The 19807-nt window shown below is 41.3% G+C and overlaps 1 protein-coding gene across 1 annotated transcript; it reads right to left on the bottom strand.

The window, feature by feature from the left end:
* Positions 1–9661: 9661 nt before the first annotated feature.
* On the bottom strand, positions 9662–16961 carry LOC147895454 (uncharacterized). Its single transcript, XM_087383966.1, has 4 exons — positions 16096–16961; positions 11540–11657; positions 10905–11329; positions 9662–10764 (listed from the first exon to the last, which is right to left on the bottom strand). The coding sequence occupies exons 1-4, from the start codon at positions 16629–16631 to the stop codon at positions 9825–9827; spliced, it is 2019 nt and encodes a 672-aa protein (XP_087240092.1). The 5' UTR covers positions 16632–16961; the 3' UTR covers positions 9662–9824.
* Between the last annotated feature and the right edge of the window lie 2846 nt (positions 16962–19807).

Here is a 19807-nt window from a genome sequence, read left to right as displayed (position 1 = left end):
TTTCCTCGCTCGCTTTTTGGTAATCCTCCAGATCTCTCAAGGTGGTTCGGTGGCTAGTTCTAGCCAATACAGAACTTAGCGAGCTCCGTAACCACCACCCATATTGGGTCCGTAGCCCTCACTACCTCATATAGCCCCAGTCAATCAAGTGTTGGTTAAAGAAGTGCCCAACGACTGGGAGGAGACTAGATCCTGATCACAGACCTCACGAGTACTACCCCTATGAGGAGGGAAGTGGCACCCTGATCCACTACCCCTCACCAAAGGATCAACAAGTTCCCGTATTCTAGACTGGCTCCCAGAAATGCAAGGGTGATAGACCTGAACTCAATTGTTCGGAGAACCCCACTCCAATGTTACACCTACCAGGGTCCCCATAAAGCAAGTGAATGCCCCTACTGAGGTACTTCAAACCCTCCGGTGTCCTGTTTTAAATGTCAGGGCCCACACTTCTTGAAGGACTATCCATACAAGGATCATACCCCCGTCACTCCAACCATAATCAACCCCACACCCTTGTTTGTAGGGTGTGGAACCGAGCATTTGTTCCAGGACTATCCCACAAGGAGACTAACCACCCCAAGCATCCCACCAAAGAGTACCAGCCTTAATCTACTTAGCATCGAGTAGGGCCATGTAGCCACAGTGCCCCTACAAGCCATCACGAGGATGCAAACCAAGGTATTAGGCAAAGCAATGAGGAAGCTCACAAGGAAGGGTAAGGGATCCCCCTTGCCCGGCCCTGAGATTCCCCCACATCCCCTAGCCCAGTCCAAGAAGGCCATTCGAGTAGGTGACAGCTTCAACCAAGTGCTTATCTAGGATGGTTCTAATGAGGAGACAGCTACTCTTGCCACCTCCTTTGCTTCCGAAAAATCTTCCACCCGGAGTGACCTTGAAGTGCCCCTGATCCCAGAGGTGAACAATCAAATGCCGGCTCAAGGCCTAGCACCCTCACCTTCCTATAAGGATGCCTAGAACTTGGTACGGGATTGCCAAGAGAAGTTTGAGCATCGACTAAAGGCTAGTAGAGTGTCAGATACTATTCATCCAGCCCACTTGATGGGCCATCGAGGGGCGAAATTGCTCAAGGTACTAGAGAGGGTGGAGAAAGAGGAACCTCTCAGCTTTGAGCAGTTAGAAGCTCCGGATCTGATGTAGAAGATGCTCCAGGAAAACCAAGTGTTGCATAACCTCCAAGAGGAAGGAGACCTATACAGCTTTGAGGACATGTCATTTTGGAGTGTTGGTAGACTCTGTCCAATGGACACTATGAGAGGCACACCACCCATACTTGGAGAGGTGTTAAGTTTTGCTTTAAAATGCAGGGGATGTCACAAGGATTTGTTGGTTATTGTAACTACATTAGGTTTAATGATCCATATGACCATTTTTTAAAGCTTCAAGTTCTTATGATGCAAGGAGCATTTCTGACTATCCATCTCAACTTTCATTGATCAAATGCACTCTTGATTTGCTACACATAGGCCATAATAGCTACTCAACTACTAGCCAGATCTTAAAGCCAAGCCAAATCAAACTCATGTTACACTTCTGATCCATCTTTGCTTTGACTACATGATGTGAATATCTCACCACTTCCTAGATGGTATTGTTTCACTATGTGCATGTAAAGATCATTTCCTAGTTTGACTTTGCATCAAAATTGTGCTCTCCCACGAGTGAGGTCCATTTTAGAAGGAAAAGTTTCTATACTCTTTTGGTTACTTTGCAAGCATCATGCTAGCAAGTACAAGCAACTATGTGATCCAATTGAATTATTCTACTGTCAATTCAAATGGAGTTCAATCTACCGTCCTTCCTTCGAATAGGTAGATCTCGTTGATCCTTCTATATTTAATGTTCTACCGCCTCTTCTTGTTATCCTAAGATAATCGACCAAGTATTAATTAAAGAATTCACAACTGCAAGTGAGAAGACAATCAACAACAACGTAAAGTAAGGAGGGATCCTGAATGCCAGGCAACACCCTTAGAGCAGAGCATGTAAACCAATGGCTACAATCGACTATACACAACATAACACACAGTCGATAATGCAGGGATCAAGCATTCAACATAGGTTTAGAGATAGCGTCCCATGCATTAACTACAGGGAGTAGTCAATCAACACAAATACATGTAGTGTGTCGACCTTCTCTGTCATCTAAGGAACGTCCAACAAGGTAGCCGATTATTGTGACTGTGATGAAAACAAGGTGGCCGATTATTGCATGCTTTGCTACAATGACAGTAAGCTCAGAGGTAGAACCAGCATTGCTAAGAGCCAGCAGTATATGCTACCACCACCCAGGTGCGGCATTGTATGTTTCATAGGAGCTAGTACATAGTGCAACCAATTATGAGACAGCCAAAAAAGCATATATGCATCACTAAATGGTTATTGTTGCATACATGGGATGCTGCCATGAGTAAGAAGGGAGGTGCAATGCTTGTCAGTAGAAATAAACTAGGTATCAGGATGTCAAGAACCTCGCATGGCTTAGGCAACCAGATAAAGAGCACCAAAAGCAGAGCTTGCAACCAGTATACGGGTTAGTGCAGGGATGTCCATTGTGTACCAGCACGAGAACACAAAGAAGAATTCTAAGATATAGGGATAAACACACACACCGATTCCATGTAAAGTCTAGGGTATTTTGTTGCTGCCCACCCCCCATCGAAGATGCAACCAAAAAAGGTAGTCTTCCACCACTTGTTCACCATGCAACATGTGGCATTCATAATAATTAGTAGTACTACATTACCTCCGAACTAATGGTAAGAGAACATGTATTTTGATACCATTTTCAAAGGGAAAATATTACCCAACCGATCATCAAGGAGGTCATCATACTTTCGTTCTTGTACACCACAATTATTAGCATTAGAAATTTTTAGGTTGATAATGAAATCAAAGTTATAATAGCTGCATTGAACTAGAGATACATAAATACACATGGAATCTGATATGCAAGTCAAAGCACCATAACAATTTTATTGACAAGTTGATCTTAATAATTGCTCCAAAAATTTAGTAAACCGAGAGATGCCACCTTATAAAGTAGTCAACCACACAACACCGCCATAGTATGTCCATGAATTACTTCATAAAGACACCATCCAAACTAAAACAAAGCACATGTCATATATACTACATGCAAAAGTCATGTAAAAAGTGTCTCTTACTCTTGTATGGTGAGCATGTCAAAACAACCTCTATATCATGCTTACTTATTTCATCATACATGGGAATCTTCAAAATCCCATAAACTATTATATCTCATTTTCTGTGACCCGAGATATTGAGAATTCTGGTGAATCAAGTCTTTGCTTGGCAGCAAGTCTCATAAGATTTTTGCAGATAAAGGTAGGGGTCTGTGAGGATTTATCCAACCCTAAAATATACAGATGGTGCATAAAGGTAATCCACTTCATCCAATATTTTTGTCTAAAACCCAGGGCTTTTGGTTGAACCCATGATTCGAGAAAAGATTTTTGAATTTGCTATGGACAATCACCTTAATGCACTCCGTATGTTCTAATAAGACATTAGTTCCCATCCAGGAACAAAGCTTGGTCCAAGCCATATTTAGTTCATTAATAGCTGGGTAAGGGTTAACAAGCACAAGGGGTATATGATTAAGGCCTTTTCTCATAAAGTCTTGCAAGGTAGGGTGTCTACAGATCAAGGGATCAGTAGATAGGACATGGATACCAAAGTTATCCAAGTTTTGAGTAAAGGCTCAAAACCTTTTAGACGTGGCACAAATGCACACCATGGAATCACTAGAGAAGTCACAAAAGGTGTCCACTGGTTTATAGAAGGTGGCTGCTAAGTTTCTCGAAAATTTCCATCGAAATCCAATGTTATAGGTGGACCAAGACTTCTTGATAGCAAATTTCTCAAATACTTCCATAAAGACCGATTTTGGTGAAACAAAATAAAAAAGTTTGTTAACGAAAAGTATATGAATAAACCTTTTTGATTTCCTTTTACATCTATTGAGCAAAGATAAATCATTGGCTTTTTTAGAGATAAATCTTACATGCTCATCATCATTGCTGAACTCTAGTGCTTTAGTCTCGCCAAAGTCTTTCGAGCCACAAAAGGACCGAGGTTTCTTAGTCGACGATCTCCTCATGGTAGAAGGAGTTGTCATAAGTCGTTTGAGATCCTTGTTTTTCGCTGGAAGGAGTATAGCTTCAGTAGTGTTGGCTGCTGGAGTATTGATGAGTCGAGGTAGAAGAAGGGAATTTAGAGTGAGAACATGTAGATTACGATGCATAAAATAATGAAACCAAAAATACACTGAGTGCAGTTCTAATCTCCGAGGGGAAAGAGGCAACCCAGCCAATGAAGGCATACACCAGAGCAGGTCTAGAGGTGAAGTGAAAAAAACTAGATAAATTTTGGAACACAAACCATAAGAAATGATCCAACTAGATAATGGAGAAGAACAAGTAGAATTGGGGTCAGATTTCTTGCATTAGCACTTGAGAAAGGGTCTATAGGTATTCCATCAATTTTTCAGGAACTTTTTAGGCTCTCAAAGTTTGTCTTGATTGATGGGTCCCTTAGTTCTGGCAATCAGGGCAGTGCTAGAGGATTTAGAGGGATCCACATCAGACAGCTTGATTTGTGGGATGTTAAGAAAAAGTCATTAGACAATAGATGTTTGGATTGGATGGCCAATGTTTTGCAATGATCAATCACCTCTGCTGAGAAAGCTACACAATATAGGGCTAAGGAAGAGATCAAGAAAGGAGCCCTATGATTGATGACTTCAAAATCCCAAGGCTTTTGCTTCAATCTGATGGAATCCAGTTCAAGTTGACGAAGGAGGGGGATAGCACTGGACAAGGCCATGGAAATGACTTTTTGAGTGGGAACAGACGAAGCCGAAGAACTGGAATTCAAGAAGGACAAAGCTTCTTTGTCACTATGGTCAAGGAGGTCAAAGTCAAGCAGCAAATTAACAATTTCCAAAATGCTCTTGATTTCTAGGGGAATAGCTGGAATACCATTCAGAAGGAAGGGTTTATTAACATCGAAGGTAAGTAGAGAAGTAAAAATTCAAATCTGAACTGTCTTGAGCATCAATCAAAGGCAAGGATGAAAGAAGCTTGTTTGAAGGCTTCCAAAAAATCCAATGGGTATTTTTTAAAAAGGACAAGAAGTGCAATCCAATCATTTGCGGAAGCAATGGTAAAGGCAAAATGGGATTTCTTAAAGGAAGCTTACTTTTAAAAGTCCAAGAGCTTCTTGTGGAGTCCTTTAAAGCAACAGAGTATGCATTGAGTGCCCAAAGGAATTGGGATATTGGGTGAAGTAGCAATATATGCAAGTTTAACAAGGGATGGCATAAATTGGTTTTGTTAAAACCCAAACATAGTTAGTATCAAGGTATACAAAGTGCATAACATCCATGTTTAGTGCATGCTAATAAAACCATAGCAATTCAATACGGGAATAAAAGCCTTTTAAACCATAGATCACAAATCATATCATAATGTGGAATTAACTATATGGTACTAGCCCGACTAGTTGGGAATAAGAGTGTGTGTTCAAATTTAATACTCCCATCACAATAGAACCATATAGTTAATCCCATCATTAGGATGAAGTGAGTAAATTTTGAAATATGTATATATTTCTATAGAAGTCAAAAATAGAACCTAAAAAGGATGAAATAGAAATTGGATTTTTACAAACATAGATTCGATTGAAATAATATTCAACCAAGGAATTAATTCATGCAAAACCTTGGATGTGGGATTACAAACTAGACCGTGGTAAAAATTGGAACACAAAGTTTAAATGATGAATCCTTTTGGAAATTCTAGATCCGAGGTCACCATCCGAGAGAAACTAAGTGTTAGAACATCAGAGTTTCAAGTGGGTAGACACGTAATGCCTGCTCACCCCGGCTTGTTATCGCTTTTACCAAAGACCCAACTACCTTCCAGATTCAAAAGTTGAAGGTGAAATGTGTACAAAGTAGTGGGTGTGTAAGAATGGACCTCACTGTATTAGTGTATGCACATCCTTGAGAGGGTAATACCATTCACTAATTTTGCCTAATGATGTAGTAGCACGATACTAGAAAAAGACGAGAAATTTTCACAAATTAAATTATTAGAAGTAAATGAAGGAAAGCTTGAAATAATATTGTGTACTCTTGAGGGTATAAGCACCATCAAGAGAACAATAACACGAACAATAAAAAAAGGGTTTATACTTCACTCTCATGTATAAGAGATCCATCCAAGGGACTAAAAAGTATGTGCAAATGTAATCTTGCATTAACATGTAACCTTTGGTTACGTATAATGACGAAAAAGAATTAATTGCATACCCAAGTGACACTAGAAATTATTACCTAGAAAATAAAAGCAATACTAAGACATTATTTATATTCAAGAAATCCATAAACTAGTGTATATCATGCCACCTTCAACAAAGTTGCTGAGAAGACTATCAAACATTAAAAATACTTTAGTGGAAGTTATGAGTTCCCAAGTAAAAGCATGTAAATCCAAACTCGCAATAAAACCCTTCACCATAACAATCTCAGTATCCCTAGTAGAACATCATCTTGTAGCTTAGTGCACATAGTCCATCCATTTCCCATCAAGGAGATGGTGCCAGTCGCAAGACCAACATCTAAGAGCCAAATGCAATCAGTATATTAACCTTCCAGCAAGGAAGTAGTACCCTGCCATAATCAACACGTAGAAGCAACCTAACATATGAGTACTAAAGTGTTGTTAGCATTATACCCAATAATAAAGTGCTAAGAGGTATAATAATGCACTGTATTTGTGTGTGTACATGTGTCTTTGCGTGAAACCCAATTGACAAGAGAGAGAGAGAGAGAGAGAGAGAGAGAGAGAGTGCGCGAGAGTGTGTGTTTGTGTGTGTGTACGAACGAAATTATGATGACCTCCTTGAACGCGTGTGTGTACACACGCACGCGCACGCTAATGATTGTGGTGTACGAACGAGTGCGAGTGCGAGTGTGTGTGTGTGTGTGTGTGTGTGTCCACATAGAATTGTGTCTGTGCGCATGCGCGTGTATGCTCGCTCTCGACTAGAAATCGTTGGAAGAAGGCAAGTAGGAATGCATGGATGCATGTATATGTTATTAGTGTATGTGCATACGTATCATGCACATGTGATAATGACAAGGCAACAATATTTGATATTTTGGGGAATCTTCCTCACACTTCCAAATGGCTAATAAACAAGAAACCAAAACCCTATGAATATTCCTATAGCCACCCTTTCACTCTTGTGATTGGGGGTGGATTGGCCTAGAAACAATAATATCTTGTTGATGCTTGTTGTTGGATATCCTTATTGCATTGGCCTAGTATGCTAGCAAAGCATTAATGATGTCTACTAGAACAATACTATGTTTATTTGGATTTGGATTTGCAGGATAGATTTTGGGCTGATTTGTTAAGTGTTTTAACACTTCCCAAAGACTCAAGGTTAAGTTGCCTATCCCATGTTCAAAATATAGGTCGAGGCCTTGAATGAATGAGAAGTATTCATTGACACGACTATGGAAATAATGATGGGAAATGCGGGAATAGCACATAGAAATTGTGTTAGTAACATTTAGAACTCTTCTACCTCTTACACTATGTTGCCGTACCTTGCATAAAATGAGGCTTGCCATTTCAATTTTTGAAAGCTTTCCTGTTTCGTTCAAATGGTCACCAAATGAGGCTTGCCTTTTCAAATCTTTTGTTTAATTGGTCATTGAGAGGGAACAACTATGCTAGTATATTTAAGGGTTGACGACATTTTTTCCAACGATGTAAGAGAGCTCATCGGCACCTCGACGATCAGTCACTTCTGGTACTTTGCTATGTATAACCTCTTATAAAGACCCCTTCCAATGCCATGGCACTTCAACCCCTTATGTTAGCCTAGCAAGATTACCCCAAGCTGGCTAACCTTGGGCAACTTGCCTAACCTTTGGGCATAAGAAATAGGCAATCCACGTGATGAGTGTTCCAACACTACAAGCCTCTCCTTTGAACATTTGAACCTTGAAGAGAATGTATGTAATGTTATGTTGCGATAGTATTTTCTATGTCCTTATGCAAAAATAAAAACTTCCAGCAATCATCTTAGTTATACTAGTCACTTATTTTATGATTGACTGTGGTGATTACATTTAAGACAAAAGAAAACCACTTACAACTAAGGTTCGTGGACTTGATCGAGTCATTGGAGTAATGGGCTATGTTTTTTGCTTTTCTATTCCATCATTGTCTTTAGGTATGGGCCCTTTCACCTTGGAGTTGTCGTCGACTGAGTCAAACTCGTTTCTCGTCGACTCCCGACTGATGCAACTTTGAACTAGTTCTCAGTATCGTCACCTTGGCATTGAGAACTCCTTCAATCCTCTAGCTTGGACACTAAAAATATCGAGTAGATAATGAACCTTCCAAGCTACTTTGAACATCGAGTTAGCTCAACGCCAAACCTTTGGATCAACGTGACCATGTGTTAATCTCAAAAGACTAACTTGGCTTGTTATCGCTCATTTACGAATAAATTTGACAATCTCCCTTGCTTTTCCCTATGAACAATTTGCATCTTACTACCCAGTGAGATGACCCCATGGTGTCATTCAAAAGGAGTGCGCCCTTTGGATCCTCCAACACGTGAGCTATGGTCGCCGATAATTGAATCGAGGCCTCACTCACAGCAAGCAAGTCCCTCAAAGATTGAAATCTTTGCTTGGCTATTGCAAGGAGTTGCACCCATCAAGCAAAGCCCACTTTATGTAGATAGAGATGACCTCTTCAAATTGGTGGTGAAACTCATTACATCCTTTCCTTTGGATGCTTGCCATGTGGCACCAATCCTTGGATTTGATCTTCCATCCAACCCGGGGTTGACTTCCATTATTCCATGAGAACATATAATTGATCATAACATTCGACCCTTAAAACTCATGTCAAAAAGGGAAAGTGTTCAACTCAAAAAGCTCTATGTAGCCATGCTAAGATATAACTGAAGTAACAAATATGTGGTACCTTTACATGTGCGGGCCTACATTTAGAGGCTCGATTAGCCTTGAAATAGGATTCAAACCCTAAAGACATCATGAAATCCAAAAATACATCCACACAACAAAATGAACAATGAGATAGCATGATGATCCATGTGATGAGATAGCATAATGAACAATGTGACTCACAAACCCCTTTAACAAGCTTTGGCCAACATGGCCTAATGAGACCAATAAAACTAAAGAATTAAAGTCCTAAAAAGTAGATCCTACATGTTTTATAGCCTACCTACCCAAAGTAGTTTTGCTATGCACGCCGTACTTCACCAATAGCATCCAATCACTTAGTTCTACTATTCTCCTTCATTATTGACTTCGTGTGCGCGCGCGTGCGCGCTCAGTTGAGTAGAAATCATTGGTGGAAGGCAAGTAGGAACATATGGATGCATGTATACCTTATTAGTGCATGTGCATACGTATCACGCACATGTGATAGTGACAGGGCAGCAATATCTGATTTTTGTTGGGAATCTTCCTCATATCGCCAAAATGGCTATAGACAAGGAACCAAAACCTTGCGAAAATTCCCATAGCCGCGCTTACACTCTTGTAGAAGGCACCCATAAAACTGCCACGACATGAAAAGTGCCATGTCCGAAAATTAGGAATGTTTCCTATTCAATGGCAAGTTTGGCAAGAAGTCATGTGCTCATACAATTTTCCTGTAATTCCTACGATTACTAGATTACAACATAAATCATGTCATCACATGGACAGTACAACCTGCAGATCAATAGTGAGACTTTTTTCCTCTTTCCCATGCAGATGTCTTGCCACCTCGACCCATTGACCTCCAATCCTTATCTTCCAATTCATCTCCTGAATAACGTCTTTGTTCATAGGCCTTGCTTCCTCTCTGACCCCTCTCACTTCGACTTGAGCCCTTATCACCATAACATGAGTACCTATCATCATAAGACATTTCTCTAGAACCTCTTCGATACCCATCTGCAGCTCCTCTAACATCGCTCTGCCTGCTCTCCCTTGAGTGACAATTGTGCCCTCTACCTGATCTACGTTGTTGGTTTTCTCCATCCCATACATCTTCCTCTTCATCATCTCTATGAGAAGAGTATCTTGATTTTGAATCATATCCCTCACCTCCGTATCCTCTTTCTTTCCATCTTCTGACATTACTTCGGGCACAATCACCTTTCCAATCCGCACCTACCTGGCCTTCTCCCCTTCGAGGCATAAAAGCATCCATATTCTCCCTGACAAAGTCAGAAAGAGAATTCCTTCTAGCCGAGTGTATTTCAGCTTTAGATGTAGCATTTGAGTCGTCAGCTTGACAAATTTTATCAAATATTTCAGAATGTTCATCTATGCCACTGGGCTCATTAATGCTGACGCTGCTTTCATCCTCTCTCACTGAACTGGCATGCTGAGCATTCATGCTGTCCTGTTCTTCCACAGATTCTTGCAATACGTCCAAGTCAGGTTTCAAGTTTGACATGGTATTCATAGGTCGGCTCTCATCAACATGCACCTTAAAACCAGCTACCCTGGATTTCCTTGCCATCTCCACATTGTCGTTTGGAGACAGTATGATACCACTGCTCTTTAGAGTTGTTCCATGGTTGAAGTCTGATTTACTGTCATCATTTCCAGGTCGACTAAGGCCACATTGAACACATCTGCTATCGAATTGTAAGCTCAAGAATGAGCACCTGCACCAGATACTAGAAATTTAATGCTCCTTTACAAAGCACTGTCTAAAACCTTTACATATACCAAAAAAGCTAAAAGAAAACCTTCAGCCATTGTGTCATGACAATAATTAATGAAAACATCAATAGATGGCAAGCACCTGGGACAAACCCACTCTCCAGATTGGCCCATAGCTCTTGTTCCTATCTCCAAACTGCATAAATCCTTCCTTCCTTGCTCTTTCTTGGCAATCTCCAACTTGGTCCTTTTGAAGTTTCGGTGTTGATCTTCATCACTATTTCGATTAGTGTCCAAGGTTGCTTTCGATTTCGCTTGCCTTACACTATCTAGCGTGATTTCTGACTCTTCACTAGCTTCATAATGCTTAACAGTAAGGTTGGTGATTTCTTGCAAAAGATGTGTTACAGATGATCTCACACCATCAGCAAGGACACCCTTCCGTACAAATGCATCCTCAATCGTACTATAAATAAGCCGAACCACGTCTGATAATTTTGGGAGGACATTAGCAGGCTTTACAAAAGCACTCTCACAAGAACTCTGCAATACACAGGATTGACAGACCTGAAAACACATGTCACAGGCACACATTTAGAGATAACGGTAATCAATGAGAAGCTCAGGTATTAGCTTCAAAATGTAAAATCCTTGCTTACATCAGGATCCAGCAGTACATAGAATCATAGAATAAATGCTAAGATTCCAATGTCAAAGTTTATTTTGACTCTGACCCCATCAGACAGAAGCTCCCTTTGCTAACCAAACAATACTCACACTCTTTTCTTCTATCTGCAAATAATTTCGCAACCTCTTTCCAGCTGCCACCGTCCTTCGATCATCAGTTGGACATCCATACTCAGCAAGGATTTGCAGATTCTTTCGCGATAAAGAACTGCAAAATGAAATGTAAGGATGCCATATTATTGAAATGTTCTCAGCAAAAAAGAAAAGGAAGAGAGCCATAAAATCAAATTTCAGATGGTCGAAAGGTGCCAAATACATGGGAGCCTTATTTCAAGACTCCGGGGCATCAGGAGGTCTGATTCATCATTCAAATAGTGTGTTATAGTTCACTACCATGCATAAAAGGGACTAGCTACTATGACATCCCCTGCAATGTCATCAGTGCCCAAAAGTGGGTGCAAAACCATTGTAAGCATATGTTCTCACACATCCACCCATGAAATGATGAGTGACTGAAAATACAATAACCTGTACTGGAATAGAATGATGACTATTGAGTATAAAATGCTTACCTAGATATTTCTCCTAGGAAACAAAAGGATGAAAACATTAAAAGGATGTTGGACCAGATTAGGCAGTGATATACTCCCCGGATCTCATAGTAGGCTGGGCAGATACACAGGAAATGCTCCTCTGTCTCAACCGTCTCCAGTGTACATAATCTGCAGATCCGCTGCTCTCTAGGTATGCTTGCAGCTCTCCCTGCCTTGATCCACAGCTGATGTGACGAAACCCGCATTTGTCCAATGGCAATCCTCAGTGCATGTGAGACTTCTCGATCCTCAAGGTACAGGGTCTGATGATGAGTCTGTCTTCCGACACTCTCAGGAAATGCTCACGATAGAACTGGATCTTGGTGGGGAACTCATGGTCCCCTCCCCAAGTCCGGGATGTATAGAGCTGGAGGAGGTCTAACCGTATGATATAGTTAATCTCATCACGAGGGATGGACTCGGATGGAGCGTCCATGCTGTACTGGAAGGGGGGAAGCCAATCCATCTGGCAAATCATGTGGAGACGCGTGCATACTATGTATAAGCCCCACTCTCTCCTAGTCGTATGGAGGACTCTAGAGCCAACCTTGGTAGTCTCCAGTGAGGCAAGGCCCATACTTTATGGAGGAAAGTCACTGTCTGGAGAAGGGCATCGACCTGGAGTGGTGTCATGGTGAACTATGCTTGTACTATCTGAAGCGGGACTGAGGGCTTGCTCCGAATCATCCTGGAACCCATCATCACCTCTAGCTGCTCAAATCTCTTCCATTATGTCGCTAAGAGGTCTCTCTCCCAGTGTACATGGCCATTGACCTCACTAGGGTGTCAAAAAGCCAGCCCTTTGTCGGTGGGTCTTGGAAGTGTGCCTGAAAGCACTGCCTCTCTAGTCGGGCCAAAGCTCCTTGTCCTCGAGTGAGTCGTGCTCTAGCCACGTGTACCATCCTGTAAACTATCTCTACTCACCCACCCTGGTAAGTGAATCTATGTTGGTGTAGTACGGCATGTGAGGTGTTGAAGATCATAACCTTGGTCTTCCCAAGGTTGACTGTCAAGTCCCTCTCCTTGCAAAACACCTAGAATGCCTCCAGATGTCTCTGCAACCCCTCTGTCGAAGATCGTAAAAGGACTATGTCGTCCGCATATAGCAATATATGTATCATCAAGTTGGCTAGCAGTGACCCCTCGCCTCCTAGGTAGTCAATGAAAGATGTTATCTCGTCAATGTAGAGCCAAAAGAGGGTCGGTGAAAGAGGGCATCCCTACTTCACTCCGATGGTGCTCTCAACCCAGTCTGATAGGCCTCTCGGGAACCGAACTCTCCCTATGATGGACTCGTGTAGGCTCATCACTCCCAGATCAAAACCTCTAGAATCTGAATCTCCTAAAACCTCTTGATCATGCAGGAGTGTGGAATAGTGTAACTGGCGCCTTGATTTTGCCTTCTCAATGATGGTCCTTAGAGTGAAGATGTGATCAAGGGTGAAGTGCATTCGTCGAAACCCTGCCTGTGTCTTAGAGCCCGCTGCCCATGTGCCTCTATGTGACTATTGATCTCCCTCTATAGTACCCACCCCTAGATCTTGGCCAGAGTGTGACCAATCATTAGAGTGCGGTAATTCCCAATGTCCATGGGGTCTCCTGCTTTGTGTATGGGCACAATGGTGGTAGTGCTCCAAGTAGATGGGAACCCGTGGCATACAGCGCGGTTGAACATCTCTACTAGAATCAGAGCTAGGACCTCCTTCCCATGTGCGAAGTGCTCAGTTTGTAGTCCCTCGTGATCCTGAGCTCTTCGGTTATGGAGTCGACACAGGGCGCTCCATACATTCTATGTAGTGAGCAGACGACATGTAATAGGCATAGGCATGGAAGACATATAAGATGTTGTCTGCATAGGGACATCATAGAGCGAACTCGCATAAGTATGCCAAACCCCCTAGATCCGTGATGGGTATAGGCGGCTTCCCCTCAGATAGAAGTCCCCATCCAATGGTATGGTCCCCCCCTTGAAAAGATCAGATCACTTCCTCCATCCTGTGCGTGAGGAAAACCCACCTCGTACGATGTGTTAGTCATCGTGCAATCTGTTGCGCCTCCTGTGTCGTGATCTAGTCCAAGGCTCACTCTTGTGTAAGGTGAGATCTCATCTCTCTACACTCGTCATCATACCATGGGTTCTAAGGCATCGTCCCAACTGGGGCATGTGCTGCAGATCGGGTCGTGGGGAAGGATCTAGCCGCCGCATCCAATATCACTGAGACAAGGGTATCCAAAGCATAGATGAGGTTTTCATGCTCTCCAAGTAGATCTCGGAGCTCACGAGCTAGATGACTCACATAGACTGGATCAAGAGCATGATCAAAGTGGACCTGGACACGGGTGGGTGTAGGGGGGCTCTCTCCGTGGTTGGCATGACAGCTAAGATGCTAAACGCCACATATGAGTGGTCAACGCGCCGAGTAGGGGGGAAGGCACAATGAAATCGTGTATCAATGATGCAAAGGCCAAGAGACCCATTAGATAGTCCATTGTTCTCGGAAAACAAGAAGAATGTTCCCTTGGTCCCTGGAAATGGTGCCAAACACTTGTCAACTCATTCTGAAACTAGATAAGGTTGTTCTACAAGCCTGTGCATGAGCACTCTCTATCAAACCAAGCTAGTCTCAACAAATCCCTTTCCTTCTATTGTGCCTTTAAGTACTTGTTCTCTTCTCATCTAGGGCAATATTTCTCACTAGGAGTTGCACCATTGCACATTCAATATGAGTCACCAAACCACAAGATGTTCTCTAACTAACACTTCTCCACTCAAAGGACACTACCTACCCTCATATTCGTGACCCTGATCACTCACTAACACTTGCAAGGGTCACTTGCACACCTCACAAGTTTCGCAACAAGGAGGCACTCAATAACCTAACCTCTACTTCAAACTACTCATTTCGGTCAAATGCTCATCTTCCAAGATTCATGGGTTTTCCTCGAAAGCAACCCTCAAGAAAATATCAAGCTAGCAAGCATGCATCTCAACAAGCCATAAACAATAAAGAAATGAGTGTGGATAAGAAAAGAACTAGTTTCTCAAGGCAGAGCTAGAAACTTGGGCCAAAATGAGCTTGATTATCCCTATTGAAGAAAGTAATGTTTTAAACTCAAGAGTTTTTAGGATTCATGTTGGAGTCTAGATGGTCATTATACAGAGGCCTCGGCCATCATTATTGGCACCATTGCAAATTTGGAGCTCTTGCACATTCAGTGGTTGGCAAACACTTCCTTTGCCACGTGGACCATACTGAAGGATATGTATGAGGTGAATAATGACACAAGGATTCTAGACATCGAGAGATGGAATTGTACAACGGAGCATGGATGAGGGAGATTCAATACAGGAGCACATCACCAAATCTGCCATCTAGATGTGAGGAATAATAGCATCCACAGATGTCTCTGTGATCATGGCAAGGGCTTGGGCATCTTTATCCCCCCATGCTTGGAGTTCATCTGCCACGCCTCCATAGTGAGGGATGACTTAAGAGATGCAAATACGAGATATCTGCATATCCCATCGGAGGACTACCGCGGCATAGTTGTCACATGTCCTACCCCCTCTCAAGATTTTTAGTTTTGAGTTCTAGATAGTTTTTTAGGAGCCCTGCATCAGCCCATCGTGAGATACTATTCGGTTGTACTTTGTCTCATAGGCCCGTGAGTCCTTCCCAAGACATTATTATACCTCTCTCTCTCTCTCTCTCTCTCTCTCTCTTCCTTCATTTACCCCAAGAGTCATTCCAGTCCAATAAACTTCAGCTGTGAGATTTGCTACAAGTGGCACTATCACTACAAACCACCCACACCTGTGTTTAACTCCGCACTATCATTTGTTTGTTTATTTCCTTTACCATACCACCATTTCCTCCCATTATCAGTTCCCAATGCCTTTACTAAACTTATGATGATCGTAAAGCTTTCGATCTAAAAGGCGAGATCCAGTGGCAGAATAAGACCACTGCGAACTAAGAAACTTGGAAAGCCAAGCGTTAGGCTAAAAGAGGGCAAAGTCGAACTCCGTTTGTGGGCTTAGAGAGTGCGTACTCGAAAACGGTCTCGTGACTTCGAGAGAACTTAGACAATGCCCTTCTGATACATGCAGAATCGTCCGAGCTGTTGCATCCTTCTGCTACACTTTGCTGCCCCTCCTTAATGAAATTAAGGCTTTTCAAATGCTCCAAAAATGATGCCCACTCGGGCCAACATGGAGCTTCGTTTCCTGCACCCTTCGTTATCACACTGCTATCTTCAGATCCTATCCTGCCCCAGTGCTCTCCATGGGTGGAAGGAGACTTTAAATTGACTCCCCCCTGGATTCTCTTGTCAGATTGTGATTTCAAACCACCAACGTCTTTGAGAATCAAAGTGATTAGCTCTCTCTGATCCTCCAATTGGGCTCGTACTTTAACAAGAGACTGCCGCTGACTTTCTATGATCCTTTCGAGCCGAGTCACTGTGCCGAATTCTTCACCTTTCAGTTGAGCTGGAATGGAGTCCTTCAAAAGGCCAAGCGATTCTACAAATGTAGCTGCATTTGCTTGATCGCGCCCGCTTCCATTAAAGCAATTGGATGACTCCATAACCACTGCAGACCCGTCCAGTGAACACTGATCGCTAAGCTCCTCGATAGCGACGCTCCGCAACAACTTTTGGCTACATTCTTTCGGAGTCGCAGTGACCAAGTCCTGGGCGTCAGCAACGCGAAAGCTGCGGGTGGGGAGAAATTGGCAGGGAGGCGGCGGAGGATGTGAGAGACGAACATAAAGAGAGGTGAGGAGAGGCGATGTCCTAGAAGCTGGTGAAAGGGGATGGGTAGGGAAGGAGAAGGGATGCAAAGGAGGAAAATGCTCAATACAAGCAGAAGAAGGTAGGAATGGCAATGAAGCTCGGAGCTTGTGGAGGAAAGTGTGCAAAAGAGACATTGAGAAAGAATTTTGCAACACCTCACAAGTTCTTCATCTCTTAAACCCTTTCCATTTCTTAAACCCCACTCGCATCTTCTCTTCTACACACGGTGTCAATGACACATAGGCCCTCCACATCAAAGTTGGAGTACATATTGATATGCTATGCGGATTGGTATGTAATGGAGTGGATCAATAAAATGCGGATAGGTATCTAATGGAGTGGTCTCTCCAGTAAGCAAACTATGTTCCACTGTTTGTTTTTTCCATTAGTTGGTACTTTAATATGCATTTTGAAATTGCATTTTTGCATATTGTTTTGTAGTCTTGTAGAAGTTGTTGTTGTCATGTTCATGTCGATTTTAAAGTCACCAAGTACTATTTTATTTGCGTTATTGTGCATGTTTCGATTGAGTATATATTCCAAGAGGTTCAGAAATGTGGTTATGTTTGCGGTTTGTGGTTTGTATATCGCTACAATCATGTAGTCTTGGTTTTTCTTGTTAACAAGAGCTTCTATGATTTCTATTCCATTGTTTTGGTGTATGTTGTGTTGTTTTAAATGAGTGGTTTTGTTTAGTAGGATGCACAAACCACATGATGAGAAGACATGTATTGATTTGAATGTGTTGAATGTGAGTGTCTCAAATTGTTGTGTTTTAGTTTCTTGTAAGCATAAGACGTCCAATTGTATAAGTTGTGTGTTGAGGATGTCAAGTTTGTACTTTTGGAGTGATCTTATATTTAAAGATTGGATGTTTATGTTGAAATCAATTTTTGGTTTGTTCTCTTTTTTAAGTGTGCGCCATCTTTTTGTTGTATTAAGTCTTTGCATCTCTTCTAATACATCTTTGTTGACGTGGAAGTTTTCATGTTTAATTGGTTCTAGCAAGTAAAGGTTTTCAAATTTGTTAACCCTTGAAATCGCAGTGTAAGCTAATCCGTTGCCACGAACTTTTTGAGGGGAGAAGGCAACACGATCCATTGTGAGACCCTGTGATCTGTGGATAGTGTGACCTATAGAAGCTACTTGTATTGGGAATTGCTCTCTTGTTAAGATGCTTGTTTTTTATGGTCCTAATTGCACGTCCTTTGCAATTCGATGTATTGGTGTCCAACTGCGATCTATGTCGGTAGTGTAAGCGTCTTTGTTGGTGTTTCTTACTTTCTTTAACACGTTGTTGTTTTCAAACTTTATCTAGACTATGTCTTTGCCTTTTACGTGGTCATTCCCTGGAAGACTCCATCTCCTCCATTTACAAGAGCATCATGCTGGTCAAGGTTACCTGAACAAAGTTCTACAAGAATTCCTTTCTTTATTTCTATCTTTGTTCTAAGACCATCAGTTGCCTTTGGATCTTCCATTATTTTTCTACTTGTGCAAGTAGATTCAATGAAATGATCAATTGTTGTTAGAGCATATATTGTCCCTTTCACAATTTGAAGGATTGAATTGTTGTGTGCGTTCATTTGCAAGTTTGTATAGAAGAGGTGTGGGGAATGTGTGGTCTTGTGGTGGTTGTCGGAAACATTGTTTGTTTATGTAGTCAATTTGATGTTGAGTATGGGTGCACTTCCTAAATGAGTTCAATGTTTGTATGAAATCGTTGTCATTTTGCTTTGGGTAGGTGTAAAATATTTGGGGAGTTTGTTGTTTGTAATGGTGTAACAGAAATCCTTGCAAACACAAAAAATTTTAGTTTGATATAGTGATTCTGAGCCTTGTCAATGCTCTTGTATCCAATTGAATGTATCTTTCTTAGAAAAGATAGTTTGTTTTCTAAAAAGCATTTGCTCACATGAGAAGCATTCAAAGGATGGAGTATCTTTAATTGCTTCTAAATACTTCACAATGCTATCTGATAATTTACCAAACAAAGTACAATATTCATTCTTGTTTATTTTGTCATCAACAAAAATTGTCATTTTTCTTTTACGGGATTCTTTCTCTGATGTCTTTCCATTCTTTTCTTCACATGCAAAAGAGTTCGAGATAGGTTGAATATTATATTCTTCATTATTTTGTAATCCTACATTTGCCTCAAGAGCATTTCTTTTGATATCTCTCACTTTTGCAATAATTGTATGCAAAGACATGTTAGTTGAAGGGTACATGTTCTTGAAAGAATTGCTTATGTCTCTTAAAGTACGTTTTGGATCAGCCATAATTGTCTTCATTAATGATGACTCCAATTCAGCTGTCCAATTTTTCTTTTTGTTAAATTCCTTTTGGAATGTGCATGGAAACACAAACATTTGTTGATAATGAATGACAAGTTGAAGTGCATTTAACTTTGCACTACAAGTGATCATGTACGTTTCATAATTTGTCTTGTTTTTGTTGTGATATATCTCGATTTTGAAGTTGAAAATTTCCACAATAGTTTTGTATAGCAAGGGGTCCAAGGGGGAGACCAACATTGTCTTATTCTAAGTAGTTGCAAGTAATCTTCCACTGTTTTCATACTAGGGTACCATTTATGAAAGAATTTACTTTGGATCCATGGATGATTGGAAATTGTTCCATTGGTTATCGCCTTTTCAATCTCATTAGTCATTCTTTGAAGAACGACATCTCTAATTATATCGTTTGTTACATGAAAATTTAGAGAATGACTTAAGTATAAGAAAATGCACTTGTTATCTGGGTAAAGTCTTTAAAAAAAGGAAATCAAGTCAAAATCAGTACACGATGTGGGAAGTTCCATTATGAATTTAGAAACTGTTGTTTCAATTCAGTTTAAGAGAGAAAGAATCATTTGACAATGTTTGAGAAAGATTTCAGATTTGAAGAATGGTAATAGCCAATGTCTTTTATGCGAGGCAAAATCTTCAAATTTGAAGAATAGTAA

This window comes from Dipteris shenzhenensis, chromosome 13, assembly GCF_047967505.1.
Source record: "Dipteris shenzhenensis isolate YYH24624 ecotype China chromosome 13, Dip_SZ_1.0, whole genome shotgun sequence".
NCBI classification, from domain to species: Eukaryota; Viridiplantae; Streptophyta; class Polypodiopsida; order Gleicheniales; family Dipteridaceae; genus Dipteris; species Dipteris shenzhenensis.
Note: the sequence above shows the minus strand (reverse complement) of the source record. Positions and strands in the feature narration are given on the sequence as shown.

Coding starts and splice junctions, on each gene's coding strand:
- LOC147895454 (XM_087383966.1), bottom strand. CDS start 16,631: ATGGAGTCATCCAATTGCTTTAATGGAAGCGGGCGCGATCAAGCAAAT. Junction 11,330..11,539: donor TGCAGATAGAAGAAAAGAGT/GTGAGTATTGTT, acceptor ATGTGTTTTCAG/GTCTGTCAATCCTGTGTATT. Junction 10,765..10,904: donor GGAGAGTGGGTTTGTCCCAG/GTGCTTGCCATC, acceptor TATCTGGTGCAG/GTGCTCATTCTTGAGCTTAC.